Genomic DNA, 26,536 nt, shown 5'->3' with positions numbered 1-26,536 from the left:
CTCTGATACAGTGTTTTAAATAATTATTTTCTAAATAGTGTTCTGAAATTTTGACTTTTCTCTGATTCAAAAATTAAGATTTTAATATACCGTTTTCAGGTGGTGGGGGCTTTGTTTTTTGATTTTGAAATCTACTTCTAGATATACTGCATGAAAATCAAATAATACTATTCTTTGGATATTTACATTTGAATATGTATATATTCATATGACTGGTTATTTGGTATAGTGTGATTTGTTCTCTTCCACTTTTAACTGCCCTTCCATTCATTTAATGTGTTTTCCCTTGAATTAAATAAATCTTATCAGAGCATGATCCCTTGACTGTCTTCTGAGAAGGTGCCTGGATATCACAATTGTAGATCTCAAAAGAGCCAGCAAAAACCATTCTAGTGGTATCCCTTCCTGCATGCGCCCCTGCTCCATCTCCATTACTTTTGGAAAAATTTCTACCTATTTTTTAGGTCTGAACTCTCTTTTATTATGAAGGACAGAGTATGCTTTACTGTTTACCAGTTTTCTCGTAGCTTTTGGATGACTCCCAAGAAGGGGAAAATGCTGGCTTTATAACACAATATTCAAAATAGAAAGTTCCTGTTTAAGTTTGTGATAACGTTTTCGGAGCACCACCCCTTTTCTGCTCAGGCAATAAATAGCCAAAGAAACACTTAACATTACCATATTTCCATGAAATGAAAGTAAAAGTCCCCATGCTTCCCAGATGAGACAATGCTGACAGTGTATGCAGGTATGAATTCTTTTCTGCACATAACTGTATATAAACATATATAGTATACACATTATATGAGAGAGACACTGATTGGCTGCCTCCTGCACATCCCCTATGAGAATTTATACAAATGGATCATTCCATGCTTCCTTTTAAAAAATTTAGTATGTTCTAAATAATTCCCCACAAAAATACATTTATTCAACAAATAATAAGAGTACTTGCTATGTGCCTAGTACAGGGTAGGTAGTTTGAAATTATCAGTTAACAAAACTGATAAATAACTCGTTTCATGGAGCATCTTCCTGCTAGGTGAGTTTGAGAAAAATTAAGTATAGTTTCTGGCACAAAATAAGCCATTTACTAAATATAAAAATGTAAATATTTTCTATGAATAATTTGAAGAGAATCTACCACAAACATAGTATTGTATTAAATTTAAGATGACAATATTATATTTGGAAACATGTTACAATTACTTAATTCTATCCCCAACTGGGCAATTTCAAGGAAAATAACCAGAAGGATACACTAATAATGTTTTACATTGTACATTATCTGGAAATTCCTATTTGTTACCATGATCCAGAGTTGCTAACATAGGAGAAAAGAGGTTCAGTGTTTGTGATCAAAAATGACACCAAGAAATCAAGCTTTAGGAATATATCCTTAATATTTATTTTTTTTGCATATTAGTTGGACAATGAGAAAGATTCCAAAATAAGATATGAAAAAAGATCTTCTAATAATGTAGTCACACCCTAATACAGAGTGTGAAAGCTAATATTTCATTTAGGGTAACTTTCTTTGTAGGAGGCAGCCTTGAAGTGAACACAGGTAGCTTGTAGACCAATCTTTTGATTATCACTCCTCTGAAAAAGAAGTGAGGCAAATGTTATTACTAGTGACCAATAATATAATAAATGTAAAATTAGTTATGTGTTTATAAATTTCTTACCTTCTTCAAGGAACCATAAGTTTAGTGAGTATGTCTTCTTGAACTTCACCCACAAGCAAATTGGGCGCTGACAGCTTTAACTATCACATCACACCATGATTTCTAAAATATTGTGCAAAAGCTACACACTGAATTAATAGAAACTTGCATGTTATGTATTAAATATTATATACTATTTTATATGATATTAAATATTAAAAAGATAAAATAAGCATTTATCAGAAAAATTAAATAGATAAAGCTAAATCTTATCCTCTGGGTGACTCCCAAAAGAAGTAAAAATGTTAAAAGAAAATAAAACACACAGTAGCCTGGCCGGTGTTGCTCAGTGGTTGAGTATCAACCCATGCACCAGGAGGCTGCATGTTCGATTCCCAGTCAGGGCACACGCCCTGGTTGCGGGCTGGATCGCCAGAAGGGGATGTGCAGGAGGCAGCCAATCCATGTTTCTCTCTCATTGACGTTTCTATCTCTCTCTCCCTAAAATCAATAAAAACATATTTTTAAAAACATATAGTAATTTATTTTATGGGATTTTAAGTCACTGCCAATATATCTTTAAAAATATACCTTAATGGATTAAGCCATTAATAAGTTAAATCTTTAGACTTTTGAATTAATAAAATAACAACTACTACTGTTAGTAAACAATTTTTTAAATATGTTTTTATTGATTTCAGAGAGAGGAAGGGAGAAGGATAGAGAGTTAGAAACGTCAATGATGTAAGAGAATCATTGATCAGCTGCCTCCTGCACACTCCCTACTGGGGACCGAGCTGGCAACCCAATCCCATGTGCCCTCACTGGGAATACAACCATGGCCTCCTGGTTCATAGGTCGACACTCAACCACTGAGCCACACCAGCCGGGCGAAAGGTAAATAATTTTTAAGCAGTCTTTATTTTTATAACAATTGCTGTAATAGTCAAGCACCTCATCTGTGAGAATTGGTTGGTACAACAATGATCTAACAAAACGTGGTGATAGGTATTAAGAATAGTATTTTTTTAAAAAGATTTTATTTATGAAAATGTCTTCTAAATAAATTACTACCATAGAGCAAAATAATGGCAGTCTTTGTAACTCTTGGTTTACTGTAATTTAATTTTTCCTTTTTAAAAAAGAACTTAAGGAGTTAATTCAGATGCTCACCACCCTCTCACTAAGCCAAAAGGTCATGAGACCAAAACCAAACCAAACCAAATCCCAAATCTTATTCTTATCAGTACATTAAACAGTCTTCGATTAAAAATTAGTAAGTCAAAACTTAAAACCCCTCGAAAGCAACATTTTTTTTACCTGTAAAATAGCCACTTCATTACGGAGTTGACTTTCCTGTTTTGTGGGAAATCTCATCTTATCAATTACTTTAATAGCCACATCCCTTCCAGTCTTCCTATGTTTTCCTATTTTTAAAAAAAGTATAGAAAAGAAAGAAGTAAATTGACAGCTCACATGCAATACAAAAGCTTTATCTGAAAGTTGTCCACAGACTGAAATTTATATGAATTTACTCTTATGTTTCTTTTCTTTGGCTCATTTTGTTCTTTCTCCTTCATTCACCTTAATTTTGAGAAATAAATTATTTGACCATAATAAAGGGAATTTTATTATTTGAAATGGTAGGAAATTTGAATCAACTTGTTTGATGAAAAATAATCTGCCTTATTAAATAAATGATAGTTAACTGGCATTTAGAGACTCTGTCAAGATGGAAACATTGTACCAATGAATTAATTTTATTCTAGGTTCACTGAATCAGCGAGTGATTTAACCACATATTAGGGCAAGCCTGGAGGCTGTAAGGCCAACTAGGAGACTACTGTAATAGTCTTAGCAAGGGATGACAAGGGTTTAACATATTTTTTGTAAAGCTTATAAAGTACCCTTATGTATATTAAGTTAATATTAACAACCCTGTGAGCTTGCAGATCAGCTTTTATTAGCTCCATTAAACTGATGAAGATACTGAGGCACAGTGAGGTTAAATGACTTTGCCAATATCCTAAATCACAGAGCAAACAGTAGACAAATGGTCTCATTTGTGTTGGAAAACCAGTAGGACATATACTTCAATAAACAGGCATAACTTCAAACCATTTATTTTTCATACACAAATATGTGCGAGCTACAGAAAGAGATAAAGGCTACTGTGAAACTAATTTTCTTACTCTTTCTGTTACTTAATTGTGACAAGACGTAACAGCTGGCAGATGTTTTAAAATTTCACAATGTTTCTATAGTATGTTCTATATCTAAATGGCTATAGTCACTTACCTCCATAAACGATGCCAAACTGGCCTGAACCAAGCACCTCATCTGCAAAGATCTGGTAAACAGTACTGATGTCCTATTTAGGAAAAAGTAAGCAGTAAGTATAACTGACCCTTACAAAGCATTATCAACATCTCTGACTCTTCAAACACTTAAATACATTTTTGTTTTTATGACATAGGCAACTAATTTTCATAACAATATTTTATGAAACACTGGCTTTGTATGTTCTAGAAAAGTAAGCCAAATTTTCATACTATCACCCTCAATGTGCAAGTATAATGTATTCTCTAAGAAGATCATTGGGAAAAAATGCTTTGAATTAAAAAAAAAAAATCTTGCCCTGACTGGTTTGGCTCAGAGGATAGAGCGTCGGCCTGCGGACTGAAGGGTCCCAGGTTTGATTCCGGTCAAGGGCATGTACTTTGGTTGCAGGCACATCCCCAGTAGGAGGTGTGCAGGAGGCAGCTGATCAATGTTTCTCTCTCATCGATGTTTCTAACTCTCTATTCCTCTCCCTTCCTCTCTGTAAAAAAATCAATAAAATATATTTTAAATAATTAAAAACAAAGTTTTACCATTAACGCTCGCGCGCGCGCGTGCGCGCGCGCGCACGCACACACACACACACACACACACACACACACACACAGTCTCTTAAAAGGTTCATATTATTAAGAGTAGGCTAATTTGGAAAGGCTGATGAAAAGAAAAGTCTGTAACTCAAAAATCCACTCCTCAATTTTATCCCTGCCCTCCCTCCCATTTCCTTCCTTAATTTTTTTTAAAATAATGGTGGCTGTCAGAAAATTCTTGGGGGTGTGGCACTCTCTAATGCTACTGCTCACCAGTCAAGGTCACCCTTCCGTTGGGCATGTACTGCAGTCTCCATGATGTTAGAGACTCTATCTTGTTTAGTGTTACATTCCTAGCTAGTGCCTGTCTCATGGTAGTTAGTCAAATAATTTAGTCTGCTAGGCCTCAATTTCTTCATTGGTAAAGTGGGAATAATATCTATCTCACTAAACTTCTGAGTAAATTAAATGGGAAATATACAAAGTGTCAAGATTTCCATTGCCTGATACATAAAAACCTGTACAGCTGACCCTTGAACAATGTGGGGTGAGGGGTGCCAACCCCCATGAAGTCAAAAATCAACATATTACCTTTGACTTCCCAAAACTTAACTATTCCTGGCCCTTTGCATATGAGGATTCAACCAACTACAGAACAAAAATACTGTTTTCACTCTGCAATTGGTTGAATCCATGGATGTGAAACCCGAGAATAAGAAAAACAGGTAATTTTTACTTACCACATTTTCCTGGATCTGACAATTAGATACGGAGATACTAGTAGACAAATCTTCTGTAAAATATAATAATGCATGAGAAAAGAAGAGAATTGTTAGTACATGACTTAAAAATATTAATTATTTACTAATATGTGAATGCTCACAGTATATTAAATTTAAATCACTGGCTAACTTCCAGTTAATATAATGTAATTACATTTGTTAAAAAAAAATTTTACACATGCAACACTAATCCAGGAAGAGGAAACTGGTTCAGTCATATATGATACATCCATATAAAGGAATATTATCTAAACCTTTGATAGTGTAGAGCCGTAAGCACTAAATCAGAAAACTATCCATGACATATCATTAAGTGAAAAAAAGGTAAGTTGTAGGATGGCAGCAATTAAATTAAAAACAAACAAAAAATACAATTGCTTCCTGTGAATGAAAGAGCTGGGTTTGGGAAACAAAGATTTTATAGCCTTTATACACTTCTATAACTGTATTTTTTAAAACATAAAAGGCATATGCATTACTTTAATATAAAAATTGAAAATTAGGTAAATCTATATACTGACATTGAAACACATCTGATATATATTAAATAGTGGATAAAGTTGTAAAAAGAACAGAGAGTATGACCACATTTTTGGTAAAAATAAAAATATGAGAATACTAGTGACCCGGTGCACAGATTTGTGCACACTGGAAGGAAATTAATTAGAAGGTGGTCAGCAGGGCGGGACTGGGTGAGACAGATGGACATGCCCTGGAGCCAACCTCCCGGGCTCGAAGGGTGTCTGTGGAGTGAGTGGGGTCCCTCGGCCTGGCCTTGCGGGGATTGGGCAGAAACAGGGAAGTGGGCCGAAACTGGCTCTCCGACATCCCTCGAAGGGTCCTGGAGTGTGAGAGGGCACTCTGCAAAGCTGCTGTCGTACAGGGTGTGGAACGCAAACCCAAGTGTGCAGTAAACCAGATTCGGGGTGACAGTGCCCCAATAACAACATAACCCATAGCCGAAGGTGGAATCACGTGGCCCCACAAGGAATCAGGCTCCTTCCTTTATGGTTTCGGGGTGTGTCACCCGAGAACCACTGCTGCCCAGTCACTGCAGTTCAGCAGCTCCTGTGTTGAGCATCTGCCCCCTGGTGGTCAGTGCATGTCATAGCTACTGGTCGGACGATCGGACACTTGGCATATCAGCCTTTTATACATATACATATATATACACATACATACATACATACATACATATAGAGTAATATAGGTGCCCCTTCCCCCAATCTCTTCTCAAACCAATAAATATACACCAAACTACTAATAATAGTTTTCTGAGGGGGGGAGGTATAGAATTGGGAATGGGGAGATGTTTTATGTATATAGCGAGTACTTTATCATTTTACATAGTTCTACAAAGTTTAAATGTTTGCATTACTTTGAGAATAAAAATAAGAAATTAACAAGAAAAAGAGAAAGGGAAACACGGAAGTAAGCAAGGGACCAGATATGAAACATCTAAATCTTTGGAGATAACTCAAAGAAACAAGATATAAAATTTCCTTAATAATCCCAAATATAAAAATACATTAACAAGGAAATGTAAATAAACTATACATCAAAAGTAACGTGACTGTCAAAAACTCCATTTTAGTCAATTTAAAAATATTTCAGCTTGGCTGGCATGGCTCAGTGGTTGAGCGTCAACCTATGAACGAGGAGGAGGTCAGGGTTCGATTACTGGTCAGGGCACATGCCCAGGTTGCGGGCTAGATCCCAGTAGGGGACATGCAAGAGGCAACCAATCAATGATTCTGTCTTATCACTGATGCTTCTATCTCTCTCTCTCTCTCCCCCTCTCTTTTCCTCTCTGAAATCAATAAAAATATATATATATATATTTTTTTAATATATTTTATTGACTTTTTACAGAGAGGAAGGGAGAGGGATAGAGAGTTAGAAACATCGATGAGAGAGAAACATCGACCAGCCGCCTCCTGCACACCCCCCACTGGGGTTGTGCCCACAACCAAGCTACATGCCCTTGACCGGAATCGAACCTGGGACCCTTCAGTCTGCAGATCGACGCTCTATCCACTGAGCCAAACCGGTTACGGCAATAAAAATATATTTTAAAAAATATTTCAAATGTTGAATATTTTTAAAAAAAATATATTTTATTGATTTTTCACAGAGAAGAAGGGAGAGAGATAGAAAGTTAGAAACATCGATGAGAGAGAAACATCGATCAGCTGCCTCCTGCACATCCCCCACTGGGGATGTGCCTGCAACCCAGGTACATGCCCTTGACCGGAATCGAACCTGGGACTCTTCAGTCCGCAGGCCGACGCTCTATCCACTGAGCCAAACCGGTTTCGGCTCAAATGTTGAATATTAATGAAACAAAAAAAGTACAGCATCCACAAAATTCCCAGTTTAAATCAATATGTATTTTGTTTCAAAGGCCTCCACTATCTAACCCCATCCAGTTTTAATTTCTATTGCTTCCCAGGAGAACTCTGCTCCAGATAGGTTGCTAAAGGAATAGCAACAGCAGCAGCAACACAGTAATATATCACTAATGTGTCAGAAACTGCTAAGTGCATAAAGAGCATTTATTATTCCCACTTCAGAGAAATGTAGAGGCCAAGATCACATTGCTAGTAAGTGGCAGAACTGGAGTTTTGTTGTCACTTTTAACCTCTCCCCAATTCTGCTCTTAGGAACCCTTTACCCTAGGGGGCCTGTCCATGTTTGGGGTTGAGAAGGTCCATAAGTCCAATTATAATAACACTAGGGGCCCGGTGCACGAAATTCGTGCACTGGGTGTGTGTGTGTGTGTGGGTGTCCCTCAGCCCAGCCTGCCTCCTCTCACATACTGGGAGCCCTCAGGCGTTGACCCCCATCACCCTCCAATCGCAGGATCGGCCCCTTGCCCAGGCCTGACTCCTCTGGCTGAGGCGTCCGGCCCGGGCAGCGGGGACCCACAGCTGCAGCGGCCCCGGGATCGTGGGCTTCGCTTTAGGCCCAGGCAAGGGACCCCTAGCTCCCGGGACTGCCAGCTTCGACCGTGCCCAGCTCCCATTGCTGGCTCCACCCCTACTTCCTGCTATCACTGGCCAGGGCGGAAAAGGCACCTGATTCTCCGATCATGGCTGGGGGGCAGGGCAAAGGCAGCCCCAGGGCCGCCTTTGCCCTGCCCCCCAGCTCTTAGCTCCCCCCTGGGTTTCCGATCACTGTCAGTGGCAGGGGGCTTCTTCCTGCTTTCCCTTTCGCCTCCCTGCATTGTGCCTACATATGCAAATTAACCGCCATCTTGTTGGCAGTTAACTGCCAATCTTAGTTGGCAGTTAATTTGCATATAGCCCTGATTAGCCAATGAAAAAGGTAGCTCGTACACCAATTACCATTTTTCTCTTTTATTAGTGTTGATTTGTGTGTATGTACCTGTATTGTATTGGGGGAAAGGTCCATGATTTTCATTCAAATATATTACAGTTCTACCAAAATCCCTCCAAACTTAAGGAGCACTGTGAATATACATCTTTCACTGTCTAATAATCAATATTAGACACCAAACATGTTCATGGACTTTACCCTTGTCCCTTTGATCACACTTGTCTCCTCAACTAGAGAATACTACCCCATTCACCTCTTTCATTTAGCCCTGCCTACCCTAAGATCCAAGCTCAAGGTCCAAATCAGCTTTTTCTAACATGAAGTCTCTATTTACTCTTCCATTCCATATTTGAGTTCCTCAAGTAATGCATTACTCATTTTTGCACTCTACTGCTTTACGTACCATCTAACACTGTGTACATGTCTTATCTCCTTAAATAGCTTTTAAAATTCCTGGTTTTCTTTTATAATCTAGCTCAGGGCCTAGCATAATGCCAAGAATAGCTACACAAAATACAGCTGATCTGAAAAAAAAACTTAATTTAGAAACAGGTTGATATGTTTCAACTTAAATATACCGTATTTCTCTAATAAGTGAATTATGTTTCCCCATAAATAACATAATGCCAATCAATGGAGGGAAAGTGCCATTATAATATGGCTTTCTGATTAAGTGTTCACTCAAACCTTTATCAAATTTTGTTGGTGCAAAGGACATGTTTCAATAACTTTTTAATATTTCTGCATGTTTTAATGTAATTAAAAGAAATACAACATTTCTGACTTCAGAGTTGAGTGTGATGTGAACCATAACCCTTTTGCAGTGGTTCTCAACCTTCTGGCTCTTTAAATACAGTTCCTCATGTTGTGATCCAACCATAAAATTATTTTCGTTGCTACTTCATAACTGTAATGTTGCTACTTTATGAATCGTAATGTAAATATCTGATATGCAGGATGGTCTTAGGCGACCCCTGTGAAAGGGTCATCGACCGCCAAAGGGGTCGCGACCCACAGGTTGAGAACCGCTGCTTTAGAGCCTGTTATATCCCACCATGAGGCAAAATACTAATACCAGTAGTTAATCCAATGAGAATTCATGGATGCTAAACACTTCTGTATACCTTACAGGTTCTTCTTCATTTAATACTGACAACCCTAAAAAGAAGGTACTATTATAGAGAGGTACAGTATTTGTCTAAGACCACATAGCAAGGTAGCCAAGCCAGGATTTAAACGTAGGGAGACTGACCCTAGAGCCTAGCTCTAGGGGACTGTATGTATACACTAAAACCAGAGTAACTGTATAAAAGAGTTAACTAATGGTACTGGTTACACCAGACAAAGCTTAAAATGAGCATTAAAATATATACAGAAAACATGATCACACAAAAAAATACTTAAGAACCAAAAGGGGGAGGGGGAAGCCATCATCAAGCTTATTGCTTACTGTGATCTTTCCCTTGCCCGGGAGAAGTGCAAATACTGGCTTGAGGGGTAACAGGCATGAGAGCCTGGCGAATTGCTTTTTCCCAGCTCTGTGCTACATCAAGTCCAATTCCAGTGGCAGCAAGAACAGGATTGTGGGAGCTGTCCCCATTGTTCTCACCAACAAAGTATACCATAGTATCAGTGATGATTTCAAAACAGTGTGGGTTGCTGCCTTGTGAAATGTTTGTGAAATCTTGTGGCGAAGATATGCGTAGAATTTCTGAAAGTGGAATTTCCTGAAGTAAAAAATTAAGCATTAGAAAATACAAAACTTCTTTGTTTCTATTTTCAGTACACTAAACAATCAGATATGCATTTCTAATAAACGTTATTAAGATGAACACAAGTATGTGGCCAATGGAACACACAGTCAAGTCTTATGACAGTATCTTCCTTGAATGATCTGCATGTCCAGTGAGGCCACAGGCAAAACATGGAGTGTAACTATCAGTGATTCAGGCCTATTGCAAGTCATTAGAATCTAAGGAAAGAGAGAAGTTAGGAAGCCAACCGCCATTATATTTAATACTTTCCAACTGTCATTAAATCAACTCAACAACTACTTCTCTACCTGCTGTGGTTTGCAATACAGGGTGGGGCAAAATTAGATTTACAGTTGTTCATATGGAAAATAATACAGTAATTAATAATACAAGAATAAATTCTGTGTTTCACATACTCACAACTGTACGTGAAACCTATTTTTTGCCTCACCTTTATGTCCCCAAAAGGAGTACCAAGCAGAAATAAGAGCAGCAAATTCAAATGTCAGTATAAGTTGTTTAAGCACTCCATTTGGTTCTGTCCATACTGTAACAATCATTTATATTTAGTCCACTTCATAAGGCAAAAAAAATTATTAAACCCCCCCACCCAACTAACTTTAAGTCAATTGTTTCCACTCTCTTTCTTACTGATACAACTGCCACACTTACAATCTCATTATTGTCAGTCAGTGACATGGCAAAATGCAGAGCAAACCCAGCAAAGAATACTGTACAAAGTATATGAAGAGACAAAAGAAGCATCTGAGAATTGGGACCGTGGGTAAAATGGAAGGTGAGAGAAACACTGACTCAATACCATGTTGGCCTGTTCTGTACAGGCCACTGTACAGAAACTGTGAGTTTCTAAACAGTTTAATCTAAGTCATAAGACCAGAAGTAAAGCAGCAGCAACCTGACAGGCAAACCAAAAACAGAAGCCACAACAGAAAGATACCCTCTGGCAACAGAACTGTTGTGGGAGGTGACATGGACAGGTGGGGAACAGGCCCTTCAACAAGGAACTGAACAGTGACTTCTATAAACTATATTAGGCAGAGTCAGAATAAGTATATTCCAATATAACAGTTAATGAGTATTATTTAGATATATTTGGAAAACATATAATCTTTTAATGTACGTATTTTTAAAACATAAAATATTTACCTTATAATACTTTGATCCAGATTCATTTTGAAACAATGTTAGACATTTGCTGTCAAGTCTCCAATAATGCCTCTTTCTCTATAAAATAAAGAATATAAAACTGTGAAGTTCAAAAATAATGATTCCTCCAAAGCATTTTTCCTTTTCCTTTCATTTCTATTCATACATTTGCACTATTTAATAGGTTTAAAATTCATGAGGTTCAAAATTCTGAAAACATATAAAAGATGTACAGTAAAACCTCGATAAAACGGACTAATTCAGACAAGGAGTATCTGGTAAAGCCAAAAGTCCATCTACACTAATAAAAGAGAAACATGGTAATTCGCGTACGACCGCTACCCTTTTCATTGGCTAATCAGCGAGATATGCAAATTAACTGTCAGCCAAGACAGTGGCCGGCAGCCAGGCAGCTTGAAACTAACATGAGGCTTGCTTGCTTCAGTGACGGAGGAAACCAACGTTCCCCACCTGCGGCTGCAGGCCTCTGAGCCTGCAGTTTCAAACATTGTAACAGATACCGTGGGACTTCAGCCAGCAGATTCGCAACATTGTATGCAAAGGCCAGAAACCTACTTTCAGCCAAGTCCTAAGAGCTGGAGCCAAGCCTCAAGCTAAAGCTGGCCCAGAATTAAAAAAAAGAAAAGAAAAAAAGGAGCGTTTGGGAGTTCAGTCACCCCCAGCCTGAAAACAGCCCTCAGCCCCTCACCCAGACTGGCCAGGCACCCCAGTGGGGACCCCCACCCTGAAGGATGTGTGACCAGCTGCAAACAGCCATCATCCCCTCACCCAGGCTGGCCAGGCACCCCAGTGGGGACCCCCACCCTGATCCAGGACACCCTTCAGGGCAAACCAGCCAGCCCCACCCATGCTCCAGGCCTCTATTCTATATAGTAAAAGGGTAATATGCCTCCCAGCACCGGGATCAGCGTGACAGGGGGCAGCGCCCAAACCCCCTGATCGCCCTGCGGCTCTGTGTGTGACAGGGGGTGGGGCCACAACCTCCCTATCCATCCTGCTCTGTTCATGACAGGGGAAGGCGCCCCAACCCCCTGAGCAGCCCTGCTCTGTGCCTGATATGGGGGAGCTCAACCCCCGCATCCCCCCCCCACAGGCCCTGCTCTGTGTGTGACGGGTAGAGCCATAATCTCCCCATCGGCCCTGCCCTGAGTGTGAGAGTGGCGGCACCCCAACCTCCTGATTGGCCCTGCTCTGTGGGTGATAGAGGGCGGTGCCCCAACCCCCTGATGGGCCCTGCTCTGTGTGTGACAGGGGGCAGTGCCCCAACTCCCCTATCGCCCCTACTCTGTGCGTGACAGGGGGCAGCGCCCCAACCCCGATTGGCCCTGCTCTGTGCGTGACAGGGTACAGAGCCCCAATCCCTCTGATGGGCCCTGCTCTGTGAGTGACAGGGGGCAGTGCCCCAACCCCCCCATCGACCCTGTCTTGAGTGTGACAGGGGACGGTGCCCCAACCCCTCAATCGGCCCTACCCTGATCGTGACTGAGGGTGGCATCACAACCTCCCAATCTCCCTGCTCTGTGCATGACGGGGCGGCACCCCAACTCCCCAGTCGGCCCTGCTCTAAGCCCAACCAGGGGCTGCACCTAGGGATTGGGCTTGCTCTCTGCCACCCGGGAGCAGGCCTAAGCCAGCAGGTCGTTATCTCCCAAGGGGTCCCAGACTGCGAGAGGGCACAGGCCAGGCTGAGGGACCCCCCTCCCCCCCTGAGTGCACAAATTTTTGTGCACTGGGCCTCTAGTTATATAATAAAGTAGGTTTTCCAAATGCGTATGTTAAAAAATTGACAAATTCGTTTACCTCTTTTTACTTATGTAGACATGTTTGTGTAATTAAAATTAAAAGTATGTACGAAAAGTTTAATTTCACATAAAAGTTTTCTGTATGTATAACTGTAATTTAAAGTTTATACTAAATAGGTCTAGTACATGCGTGCATTCATCAGTCACCTTGAGTAAACAATGTACACAGCTGGGGCATGGCTTATTGCACATGGGAACATAGGCTGGCACATATTAAAACTGCTGCAGAAAGTCACACCACAGGACAACAGAACCAATTACCACATGCGATGTGGAGTGATCTCATACTAATTATTTGCTGAACACTGTTTACGAGTGGCAACTCTTGGATTTAAATATGTAGACTATAGTTGTAGATATGTAATATTTATTTATGTTGGTGAAATTGCTAGTCTTTTTTCCAACATATGGCCTATTCAACTAAAATTTGTTAAAAATAACAGTGAATTAATAATAAAAAATATAACCTGTTAATTTAATTGTACGCAAATTTTGGTTAAAAGTATTTTAAAATTAATAGGGAGTTATTTTCACAAATGACATACGGACTGGAAATTATGTCCGTTAAATCCAAAGTCTGTTAAATTGAGGTCCACGAAATCAAGGTTTACTCTATAGTGAAAAGTATACTCCCACCATCGCTCATATACTGCTCCTACCCTTATGTATATGCAGCAATGTTACCAGGCTTTGGAAATCCTTTTAGAGAATTTTATGCATGCACATGCAAATACAAGTGCATCACACACACAGATATGTAATTTACCTACAGGCAAAATTTCTGAAGATTGGCTTGCTGGGTCATAAGGTATGCACACATGTAATTTTGCTTAACATTTGACCCAATTTAAAGGCTAATCAGGAACATGAGTACTTGTTTACTCACATCTTCACAAATGCAGTATGTTACCAAACTTTTTGATCTTCGCTATACTGATAAAAACTGGCATTCATTGAAATTTTAAATTGTATTTTTAGATCGAGCTCTTATGTTTAAGAGTAATTTGTATTTCCTTGTCTGTGAACCCTGTTCATTGGCTTTTCACTTAGGAATACGTATTTAGGGTTCCTCCATGTCTTTCCACGGCTTGGAAGCTCACTGCTTTTTCAGGCTGTGTAGTATTTCATTGTCTGGATGTACCAGTTTACTTATCATTCACCTACTGAAGGTCACTTGATTGCTTCCAAGTTTTGGCAATTATAAATAAAGGTACTATAAATATCCATATGCAGGTTTTTATATGGACATAAGTTTTCATTTTAAGGGGCTGGAACATTTTGCATTCCCATCAACAAGGAAAGTAAGTGTCTGCTGCTCTTTATCAGGGGTGGGGAACGTCTAGCCCGTGGACCATATAAAGCCCACCAAATCATTTGGTCTGGTCCTGTCAAGGCATTAGGAGTGGGTTAAGTAAATATTTCACCAAATCTAGCAGGCTAATTTTTAATTGGTAATTTTGTATGGCCTACAAATGATGTTATAAATATCCAAATGGCCCTTGGCAGAAAAATGGTTCCCAACCCCTGCTTTATATGCTCACCAGCATTTGGTGTTATCAGTGTTCTAGATTTTAACCATTCCACTAGGTGTATAGTGGTGCCTTGCTGTTTTAGGTTTTATTTTTCTGATGACATATAATGTAGAGAATCTTTTCATGTGCTTATTTGCCACCTGTGTACCTTCGTTGGTGAGGTATATGTGAATGTCCTGGGCCCATTATTATTTATTTATTTTTTTTGCACAGGAAAACACATTTATTTCCAGACATTTCACATGTACCGGTACAGTGACTCAGGGGACACTGTTTCTCTCCAAATCCTGAGCAAGCCAATATGGAGGAAGGTTTCCCTGTATACTCTTCGGTTTCTTTGTCCCCCAGATACAGGATGGAACTTCGGGACCTTTCCCGGGCTTTGCAAAAAGCCCCGTGTGCTGGGCTGGGGGCTGTAAGACCACATCTAATGGCCTGGCTTGGCGCCAGTGCTGATAACTCTGTCTGGGGGTTGTGTACTGCTCATGGTTTATGGCCTCTCTAAAATGGGAGTAGTTTTTAGCTAAACAGGTCCTGCAGTACCAGATAATTAAAGAAGGGACAGTGACTAGACTACAGGCTAACAAGAATGTGCATCTGGTTACTGGCACAGATTCAGATTTGCTAGCCGCCAAAAATGCTGGGCCCATTTTTTAATCGCGTTTTCTTTCTCTTGAGTTTTAAGAGTTTTTTGCATATTTTGGAGAATAGCTGTTTATCATGTATCTCTTTTGCAAATATTTTCTTCTAGTTTGTGGCTTGTCTTTCCATTCTCTTGACATTGTCTTTTATAGAGCAGAAGTTTTTAATTGAAATTAAGTTCAGCTTATCAATTATTTCTTGCATAGGTTATGCATTTGGTGTTTGTTGCAAAGAGTTATGCAAAGTGTCTATCCTTAGACCCTTTCTGAATCTTTACTGCTCCACCAGTTTGTAAGACAGTACCTTAAGCATTCTGCCTTTTAAAAATTCTTTACAAGTATCTCATTCTCATTTTGATTTAAAAATGCACAAAATAAAGCACATAACAGATGCACTATCATATTTAAATGCCTATGATTACTGACCAAGGTGTCCCTGCTGGTGTAATGGACCATCCATCCTTCCTTCACCATGGTGCTGCTCTTCCTCTTTGTGTGCTTGATGGATTGCACGACCCTCATTAGTGGAATATTATTGCTTGTTGATGGACTAAAAAATATTTAATATTTATGATAAATATTGATAATTTCAATTTTTAAAAGTCATATACATAAGCAAGTCTTTTTTAAAGATAAAAAGAAGACAAACAATGGCTTAAGAAGAAAATAAATGTATCCTGTTAGGCTGATACACAGTTGATCTATAAAAGATTATGGTAACACTAAAGTCCTCATTATTTGTCATAAATATTTTCCAGAGATCACAAAACATAAGAAAACGAGGAACACATCGGAAAGAATCCTCTCCAATCGGAAAATCTGGAGCCTGAGAAATGGTCCCATTTGGGATTGCTGTTGAGAAAGCTTCCAGCCGTAGGTAACATGGTAAGTTAGTAAATTCACAACCAGGCAAAAGACAAGTATACCTATACGCAAATTCTCATGGTTCAAAAGTCAAATTTCATTGTTCATGTTGTTGTACTTCTAGTAGAAGAAACTGGAAAGAAAATTATTTAAAGGTATTAAGAAAATAAATAATGTAATGAGTCAAATTGGTTAACACTGAAACATAGGCTAGTAACAGTGTGGCTGGAAAAAAAGAGCAATTTTGGGGGTGTGTATAAAAAAAACACTGTTTTTGAATTTGAGTCTCAAAGAGTTAAAAAATACTTTCTCTTAAAATTATGAAATATTCATGCTTAAGAAACTAAGTTCTTTCAATAGTCTCTAAATTGGGTAAATATGCCCTAACCGGTTTGGCTCAGTGGCTAGAGCGTCGGCCTGCGGACTCAAGGGTCCCAGGTTCAATTCCGGTCAAGGGCATGTACCTTGGTTGCAGGCACATCCCCAGTGGGGAGTGTGCAGGAGGCAGCTGATCGATGTTTCTCTCTCGATGTTTCTAACTCTCCCTCTCCCTTCCTTTCTGTAAAAAATCAATAAAATATATTTAAAAAAATAAATAAATTGGGTAAATAAGTTTTAGTTAATAATGATTATGATAAGAACTGTATTTAAGGATAAGCCAAACTGAATAAATGACAACTCTGCCACATAAGATTGATAAATGACCCATTTCCTTTAAATATCTCTTTGCTGCCAATGAAAAATAAAACCTGCCAAAACGGCAATATTCTACTATGAAGTAGTACATCCTTATAGGGCTGTATATACAAAATACTGAATTCCTGTTAACAGAGGAGATATTTACGAGGTTTATAATCAAATAGCATTTTTACAAAGTGCTAAAAGTCAGATTAATGTGGTAGTATGAAAACTACCCCCAAATTCAGCACTAACATTTTTGTGTAACAGTCTCAGGCATATATTCTTACCATGTATAACATCAGGCAATCTACTTGCATGAAGGCTGTGAAACTGGTTGCTTTAACTCAGAGGTGGGGAACCTTTTTTCTGCCAATGGCTATTTGGATATTTATAATATCATTCGAGGGCCATACAAAATTATCAACATAAAAATTAGCCTGCTATATTTGGCCAAACATTTAATTAAATCACCCCGAACGCCTTGGCAGAGCCAAACCCAATGATTTTGCAGGCCTTACAGGGCCCTCGGGCCAGACGTTCCCCACCCCTGCTAACCTGGTGGTTTAATGCTGGCACTTCGTGGGCACTGCTCCACAGCTCGGTATCACGTCTAGACTATATTTAAATAAAGCACTTTTGTCTTTAAGAAAACAGAATTCTCATACCTATCTATCTTGAGTGGATGGTAAGAGTAATTTATTTCAGAAATACTGTAGTGCATGTAAAAGAATAAGCCACAATTTAATTAGATTTTAAATTACATTTTTATCCCACTTAAAGAGATTAAGTGGAGCAAGTACAGCTCCGTTTTTGTTCATTAACAGGGCTCCTGGACCTACCTTGCCTTTGGAAAAGGCTTGCAATACCTAAACATGTATTACCTGATTGTTTTCACAGCTTCTTCATCTCTTTCCACATCAAGATCAGATGGATCGAGGAAGAACATTTTATCTTCTGGGGGAGATGGTTCTTCCATGTCATCCAAACCCCTACTACCATCACTGTTCATGTCACTACTGTCAATATCCATTGGTATATCTGACTCTGTTCCCAGACTGGAAGGTTCTGGCAAAATTTTAAATGAATTACAGAGTTTTATACTATGGGATATCAACACATCCAAACAGAAACAATATATTAAATGTGGAAAAAAAAGTTTTAAAACTCTTTAAATAATCAGTAAAATTTGAAAGATGCTCAAATTAATTAGTATACAGATAATAAATATACATTAAAATAAATATAAATAGTATTTCACATCCATTTGACAAGAGTTGTAAAAGTGAAAAAAATACATGAAAAGATTTCAGTAATGTAGAAAAATTAGAAAATCGATCATGCTCTGTCAATGATGTAAACAGCAAGCTTAGAAAACATGCCTGAAGAGAAAATGTTAAACTCTTAAGGAGCTGTAAAATTTCATCCCTTCTCTTTTCCTCCTACAAAACCACTTACATTCAATTTTTACCAGTCATGGAAATGTTAAGGAAAAGTTATGCTGAAAGTTTAGAGTCATTACTCCTTCCTTCCAAAAATGGTAATCACTTTATTAATAGTCTTGAAAAGAGGAAAAAAAAAGGCATAAAAGGGGAAATGCCTAGCTAATGATTACTTGATGGAGAAAGAGACAGTGAGGCTGTACAATGTGTCCTAATAACTATGGACTAAGAAGCCAGACCATATGGATTCAAATCCCAACTCTACCACTTACTGGTTGTATTTCATGGGCAAATCATTTAATATCTTTGTGCCTAAGTTAACTCATTTGTAAATATTTAACATCAAGGGTTGTTCTTAAGTTTAAATTTCAATGTGTAAAGAGCTTAGAACAGTACCTGGCACATAGTAAGCAGTGAATAAATGTTAGAACTATGAAATAGTTCTAGGGATAACAACAGGGTTTTAAAGTAAGTCTTTTTATGTCTAAAGATGAAAGAAGGTATGCAGCACTATTAGCTATATTAGACTCTAAAGTGGTAGGTGGTTAAAGGAAAGATGGGAAGGTATAATTACTAATAAAAGTACACCATTACTGATCTCTGAATCTTGCTTGATTATTAAATCAGAAAAAAAGGTCAGTTAAAAACACAGAATAAAATATGCAAATATAACCATATACAAAAATAATAAACAAAAGAATTGTGACCTTTTCTAATCTTTTATAAAAATTAAGAAAAAGAATTTTACCTCCATTGAAGGTAACCTCTCCAAGGCAGTCTCTTGGCACTTTTGATGCACAGCGTTTATGGCAGTTGAATTTGCAATCTAAAATAACAATATTCAGCTTATTAATTTATGTAAAAAGATAGGCAATATCAGATATGACTCGAGTATTAGAAATGACAATGATGATAAAATTAAGTTTTCCTCTACTAAGAACTCAGGTCTTGGGACCAAAGGTCTAGTTTCAAATTCTGAGGCCAACTCTTAACAAACTCCTCAGGGCTCAGTTTATCTGTAAAATAAAGTTAACATGTTGCTGGCAAGTCCATGTTTCCTTCTCTTACCTCACATTCCTTTCCAATACATGTTAGGCCTTACTTCTTAATTAATTTCTAATTATTAGGTCCTAGTGCATATGCAGAAAAGAGACTAAGATTTGACAACTAGTTATTGGGAATCAGTGAGGGCCTTCCCATACAACTTTGTAAGGAAGAACTGAGCTTCTCATGTATGAGGTCTCCCACTTATACATAACTAGAGGCCCGGTGCATGAATTTGTGCACAGGCAGTCCCTAGGCCTGGCCTGTGATCAGGGCCATCTTCCCCTGATGCCTGCAGCCGGCCCTGCCCCCCCCACTGCCACCCACCCCCACTTGCTACCCACCCCCGGTTCCCCGATCACCATCAGGCAATCAGAGCCTGCTGGCTGGGGGGAGGGACCAAGAGGTCGGCATTAAGCCTGCTCCCTGGCCCTGCCCCCCAACCCAGTTCCCCGTTTGCCATTGGGTGATCGGAGCCTGCCTGCCAGGGAAAGGGACCAAGAGGTGGTCAGTGCGCCTCATAGTGACTGGCCATCTGAGGCTTGCCTGTGCCTCGGGCCTGCCCTGGCCGGCTGGGGGGCTGAGGGGACTGGGCGCCACCATCTTGTGGCTGTGGGTGCTGCCAATCTTTGAGGGTGTGGCAATTAGCATATTCCCTCCTTATTGGTTGTGGGCGCTGCCATCTTTGCAACAGTGTGAGGGTCAATTAGCATATTACCCTTTTATTATATAGGATGTTTCTTTCAGCCTATAAGAACTTCAGTTGATAGCACTGCAGATCACTGTCAGGTACAAGTGGCTCGATACTACTCTGTAACTCAGTGGTTCTCAAACTGTGATCCCAGACCAACAAAATAAGCATCATTTGAGAACCTGTTAGAAATGCAAACTCTTGGGTCCCACTCCAGACCTACTACTTCAGCAGCTCTGAGAGTGGGGGCTGAGAAATGTGTGTTTTAATAACCTCTTTAGGTGACACTAAAGTTGAAACCCACTGTTATAACTACTGTATAACACCACCTTAGAAATACATCTATCAGCAATACCTGGGTAAAAATAATTTCAAGTCCCGACTTAAAAAAGAAAAAGCCCCACAAAATTAATAATTTAGTGGATAATAAAATTTCATCATATAACACTGTCCTTTTATAAAACAGAGGCTCTCCCCCTGTGGGAACACACTGACCACCAGGGGGCAGCTCCTGCATTGACCGTCTGCCCCTTGGAGGTCAGTGCACATCATAGCGACTGGTTGTTCCGCCATTTGGTTGGTTTGCATATTAGCCTTTTATTATATAGGATATGCTCTAAAGTTGCCTTGCAGTTTTAATATAACAAAGTAAAAAATTAAAAGAACTGAATAAATGAATAACTGTTCTTGGAATTGTATTTTTTCCTCAAATAACCCAGCATAAATGTTTTATATTTTCTTAGCTTGAAAAATGAATGAAAATGATAACTATTTTACTTTTTAAGCATCTTAATTCATATTATAAAAATACTAGGCTCTGGCCAGTGTTGCTCAGTTGTTTGAGTATAGTCGGTGCACCAAAAGGTCTTGGATTCGATTCCCGGTCAGGGCACATAACCCAGGTTTTGGGTTTGATCCCCGATTGGGATGTGTACAGGAGGCAACCAATCAATGTTTCTCTCTCGAATCGTGTTTCTCTCTCTCTCTCTCTTTGGCTCCCTTCCTCTCTTTCTAGAATCAATGAAAAAAACATATCCTTGGGTAAGGATAAAAAATAAATAATAATAAAAAATATAAGAATCACTGAAATTTTGGTGGTTTTTGATTGATAAGCAAAATAACTAGAAATATAACCTACTACTTTCTGAAACAATATAATCACAAACATTATTCTTTTAGAGCTCTGAGAAGTTAAACTAATAACCCAGTGGCAGAGTTAACTGGTCACTTCAAAGTTCATGAACCTACATATTTATTTCAGTTCCTCTACAAAATATTGGTTTTAGAATGTATCTGTTCTGCTGAGCAGAGCAGCACTATTTTACTACCTTTTCTAAGATTATCTGCTGGCTAGAATTTGTACATCTGTTATTAATGTTCTTTCCCAAAACATTCCTTAGTGGCTGCTTGCCAATACACTTTAGTGTTGATATTTTAAAGTATTAACATATATTAAATCATATTCAAAACTAAGCTGTTGAAATAAAATTTCAACATGTAATTATGCCTGCCTGATGCTTATTAAATACTTGACAACAATTATACAACCTGTTTTCTATTTGATGCTCTCCTATGCTGTCATATTGTTACCAAGAAAATTTTCTTTTCTTACATACTTGTTAAATTTATACACAATTATTTGATTGTGTGCTGTAAACAGGATTTATTATTGCAAAGACCACAAACATAATGTTTATTTAGATAAAACTGATTTGTTCAGTTCCACAAATACTTCTATTATATAAAAAAAGTATGGTACCAAGAACTGTTAAAATAATCACATGAAAAATAAGTACATAAGATTTTAGAAAGATTACTTGTCATATCCTGGCTTAATGACTAATAACACATTCAAACTCTCTGTTTTGGTTTTCACAGTACTGTACAGAATTGCTGAGAGATATGAGATTTTTTAAAAAGATAAAATCATTTTAGGAAACATAAAAACATTATATAATTATACAGGAAAAATTATTCCATTATTCTATTAAAACCCTGGTTCATTAACAGATGTTTTTGGAATACTATGATAGTGTTTTGGGTTAGTATCCAAATATGGTGGCTCCTATTATAAGTGGCTTCTACTATATTCCACCTATTTTCAGGAATAGCAGTTTTTGTACCACTCTTCTGGCTGCATAATTAATAATAAAAATAACTAAACTCTTGTAGTATGTGTGTATGAATATTTAATGAAAAAAGGAAATCATTACTTTACATCTTATCTGTTTTTGGAATTAGAAAGACTTAAGCTCAAATATCAGCTTACCTGCTTACCAACTGTTCTGTACTGGCAAGTGTTAAGCAGCCATATCTTAGAGATCCAAAGTCTAGTTTTCCTGTTTATATTCTAATTTTTCTCTAGCACAGTTCCTGGTACATGGTACACATATTTCAGATAGTAGTAGTTAATATGTGTATCTTCTTTCTTTTTTAAGTTAACAATTATGAGACCAATTTCTTTGCTTAATGCTTCTAAATATAAATACTTTAAACCTATATTTGCTAATAAAGACAGATATAAATTTTACTTAAGAAAAACATCCAATCCTACCTTTACATTGCATTCCTTGGCGAAAGAGGCCTTTCAGTAACCGCTTGCAATATTGACATATTGTGGGACGGGTATAAGAGTGAACAGCAAATGTGTGCGGAACTTTTACTCTGCACATTACCATCTTTTCCATCCAGATTGGGCGACCACTCCAAGAAGGAATTCTCTTACTTGGTTCTTGGTGAACATGTGACTAAAACATAAGTAATTTCCATAAGCATAAGTCAATATTAAAAAAATATATTAAGAGCTGGGTTTGACCACAAAAGTCATTTTTTTTTTAAACAATACAGCCCAAACTCTAAAAATGTGGATCTCAGCAGTTTGCTTTGGAAGCTTAACTGGCAAACTCTTGAAGGAAAAAACAGCAAAATTTCTTTGCTATTTATGATATTTTAAAAAAGGGTATTTTCATTCTCACATACACAGATTCACTGGTTAGTTATTTTTTGCCAGGCACACATGGCATTTTTCAAATAAAACACAAAAGCCTTAAAGTCGATTTATAACAGATGTTCAAATCCCTCCAAAAATCTTACCAAGGAATTAATCACGGGAAAAGCAAATAAATACAGAAAGTGTTATTGCTATTCATGTTAAATTACGGAACACAATGTCTGAAAATATTTCAAAACAAATTATTTTTTCAAATTTATTTTAATACTAAAATATGTGTGTAAAGATTTAATTAATGATGATATACATAATGGCAGATATAAACCTAATTAAAACAACTTTACTTCCAGTAATTATCCTTTACGAAGTTCCTTGATATTTAAAATGTTTTCCAGTTATTTACACTTTTTCTTTTTTTGAGCAAGAAAAATTAGAGGAGGAGCTGATTAAAAATTTTTGTGTAACCTGAGGAGTAAGTGGATTTTTGCAACTATAACTCTTTCTATATATTTAAAAGAAATAATCATATTAAATTATATGTCAGTTCAATGTGGCTCATTCCATTCATTCAATGTTCATTGATTACTACAGGCCAGGCCTGATACTATGTATGGGGATGTAAAAATGAATATAGTCCATGTTTTCAAGCACAAAATCAAATACCTAACTACTTTCTAGATGTATTACATATTTTGTTGTAGCTGCTTGCATCTTCACAGCTAAAACTGAGATCCTGAGATCTTTCACATGCTTTCTATAACTAGTCATGTCTGTAATTCAGAAAAGTTGAGTCATTCTATATTGATATATTGAACCAACAGAGGGAAAATAAACTAGAAGAACCAAGAGACAGAGAAGTATAAGGGAGAAATAAAAGGAAGGAGAGAAAAAGTTTTTTTGAAGAAAGTAGGAAGAAGAAAAAAGAAAAGCACAGCTGAACGGAGGAGAGCACTCTAAAAAGAATACAAATATAGCCTCTGATGTATAGTTTTTCACTAATGTGTAGCCAGAAATTTTCTAAAATGAATTATGAAGCAGTTTAAGAAAAGTACAAAAGGAGTATTAAAATCCAAACCAAACTTGTATGCTTTATTTGTCCAAGGTGTCCTGCTCTAGTCTGCCCTCCCCCCACTCCACACACCCGATTCCCTTCATCCATATTGCTATGTATGGAGCACCTTTAGCAAAAGGACCATCACAGTGATTCTGCAAAGCTAACAAAGAAGCCAACAGGAACCAGAAACAGATGTTTAGGCCTTTGTTCATTCTTGGCTCCCTATTCTAGTGGTGATTCAACACTACTTCTTGCTCCTGCTTCTACCACTTTCAGTGTGTCTCAAGTTTAAAACACACAAGATGCAATAAGACTAATTTAGCCGGTCATCATCAAAGGTATTAAGATATCCCCAGAAGGAAGAATTTTCCTAACACATCCTTTCATACGCCAATAGCCAGTCAGTGATTGCCTTTTGTCAGGTCCTGCTGGGATTGGGGTATTTGGGACATGGTACAGAACACGTGTGCAAGGACTATGCCACAGCATGGAGTCTGGCACATGAGAACTTAGGAGGCTCTTACTGTGTAGCCACTTGAGAGTTAATTCCTCTCTATCCTAGATTCAGATTTGAGGTTGTTTCCCTCTCCTCACTGCCATCTCCTTTATTCCTAGAGTGTCCTCTTTTCCCACTCTTCCTTCCCTGATTTTCCTCCCTGAGTTCTTTTATTGTTCCTCCTTCCTTTTTGAGATTGCATGCATGGACTGACATTTCACTCTACAATTTCTACCTGTTCTAAAATACTGCACACAATCTAACCAATTCAAACATATACTCTACTTCTGATACATCCCTATGGAATTTTCATCTTCAGGATAAAATATAAACTAATGAATTAAAACATAATGCCTTATTCATCTGCTCTGTCCTGTTACTTCCTAATCTAGTAATTCCAACAAAGGGTAGCTGGCAGACCAATATCATTTGTAGGACTCTTAAAAAGAACGTATCTCTATCCTACAGTCCCCATTCCTAGCTAAGTTTCCTGTGCAGTTCATGTATAAAATGCACTAGCTTTGCTTTTACCAATCTTCCCCCAAGCTCTTGCATATCTTTATAACTCACTGTTCTCAGTTCCTTATGCAATAGTAGTCTTCTACTTTAAAAATCTCAAACTAGGGCTAAGCAATATAGAAATATGGCATTTTTTGGTGAAAGAATTTTAGGAGCTTTTACTCTGGTGCCTCAGTTTACAAAATATAGTGACTAGGGCATCAAGAAAACAGCCCAAAGGTTTGATTTTAGCATTAATTTACAAAAGACCAAAGGGTTTATAGAAACAACTAAACTATGAATGGAAATCATTCTAAGTACTATCAAATGTACAAGAAAGTTATTTCTTTCTTCCCTGATCCTCTACCTTTATACTTGAGGGGTACAATATATAAGAAAAAGCCACTGATTTAAAAATAATCAGTTCTGCCCAGCCGGTGTGGCTCAGCAGTTGAGCGTCAACCTATGAATCAGGAGGTCACGGTTTGATTCCTGATCAGGGCACATGCCTGGGCTGTAGGCTTGATCCCCAGTAGGGGGCGTGCAGGAGGCAGCTGATCAATGATTCTCATCATTGATGTTTCTTTCTCTCCCTTCCGGATATCAATAAAAAAATATATTTTTAATTTTTAGAAAAAAACAGTTCTGGATTTAGTTCAAATAGCACTTACTAATTTGCTCTGACTTCAGTGAAGTCACTTGACCATTCTGAGTCTCAACTGTCTCATGGTATACAGATGTACTGCTATATCTTACTGGAATACTGTGAGGATCAGTGGGGGCATTCATGCATTCATTCATCACTGAGTATAACTACTAAGTACCAGGTATTGTGCTGGTTATGGAAATGAGCATTGCTTTCTTTAAATAGGTCATCAACTCCTTGAGAACAGTCCAGTATACAAATACTATACACAACATTAGGAGGTCTGAAAAGTGCTATGGCATTCAGAAAATAAAATAACTTCTAGGTAGTAAGGGGGAAATCAGGAAAGGTAGCTGTTGAGCTAGGCCTAGAAAAAAAATGTAGAACATAGAACAAAGGTAGGAGGAGCAAGGATGTGTTCAGGGAATGTTGAATAGTACAGATGTCAGACACATAGAATATATAAAAGTTTTCTAGTCAGGAATTGTGTATTAAGCTGTAATGGGATAAGGTGGTCCATATGTAACATGTAACATGAAGCAAAGTATGGAGACCAGGTGTCAGGATACTGGTCAAGAGACTAATGCAGTGAGGTCCA

The 26,536-nt window shown here is 38.1% G+C and overlaps 1 protein-coding gene across 6 annotated transcripts in view; it reads right to left on the bottom strand.

Moving 5' to 3' along the window:
* PRKD3 (protein kinase D3) overlaps positions 1-26,536 on the bottom strand; it is a 68,786-nt gene that overhangs the window by 15,792 nt on the left and 26,458 nt on the right. For all 6 annotated transcript variants that reach the window (XM_059660106.1, XM_059660110.1, XM_059660111.1 and 3 more), the window contains 9 exons: positions 22,849-23,041; positions 19,308-19,385; positions 18,002-18,185; positions 16,002-16,125; positions 11,580-11,657; positions 10,109-10,385; positions 5,278-5,330; positions 3,966-4,038; positions 2,988-3,094 (listed from right to left, as the gene is read on the bottom strand). In XM_059660106.1, the coding sequence (XP_059516089.1) occupies positions 2,988-3,094; positions 3,966-4,038; positions 5,278-5,330; positions 10,109-10,385; positions 11,580-11,657; positions 16,002-16,125; positions 18,002-18,185; positions 19,308-19,385; positions 22,849-23,041 (1,167 nt within the window). The remainder of the gene's footprint in view (positions 1-2,987; positions 3,095-3,965; positions 4,039-5,277; positions 5,331-10,108; positions 10,386-11,579; positions 11,658-16,001; positions 16,126-18,001; positions 18,186-19,307; positions 19,386-22,848; positions 23,042-26,536) is intronic.

The sequence above is a fragment of the Myotis daubentonii genome, chromosome 12, assembly GCF_963259705.1.
Source record: "Myotis daubentonii chromosome 12, mMyoDau2.1, whole genome shotgun sequence".
Classification (NCBI taxonomy): domain Eukaryota; kingdom Metazoa; phylum Chordata; class Mammalia; order Chiroptera; family Vespertilionidae; genus Myotis; species Myotis daubentonii.
Note: the sequence above shows the minus strand (reverse complement) of the source record. Positions and strands in the feature narration are given on the sequence as shown.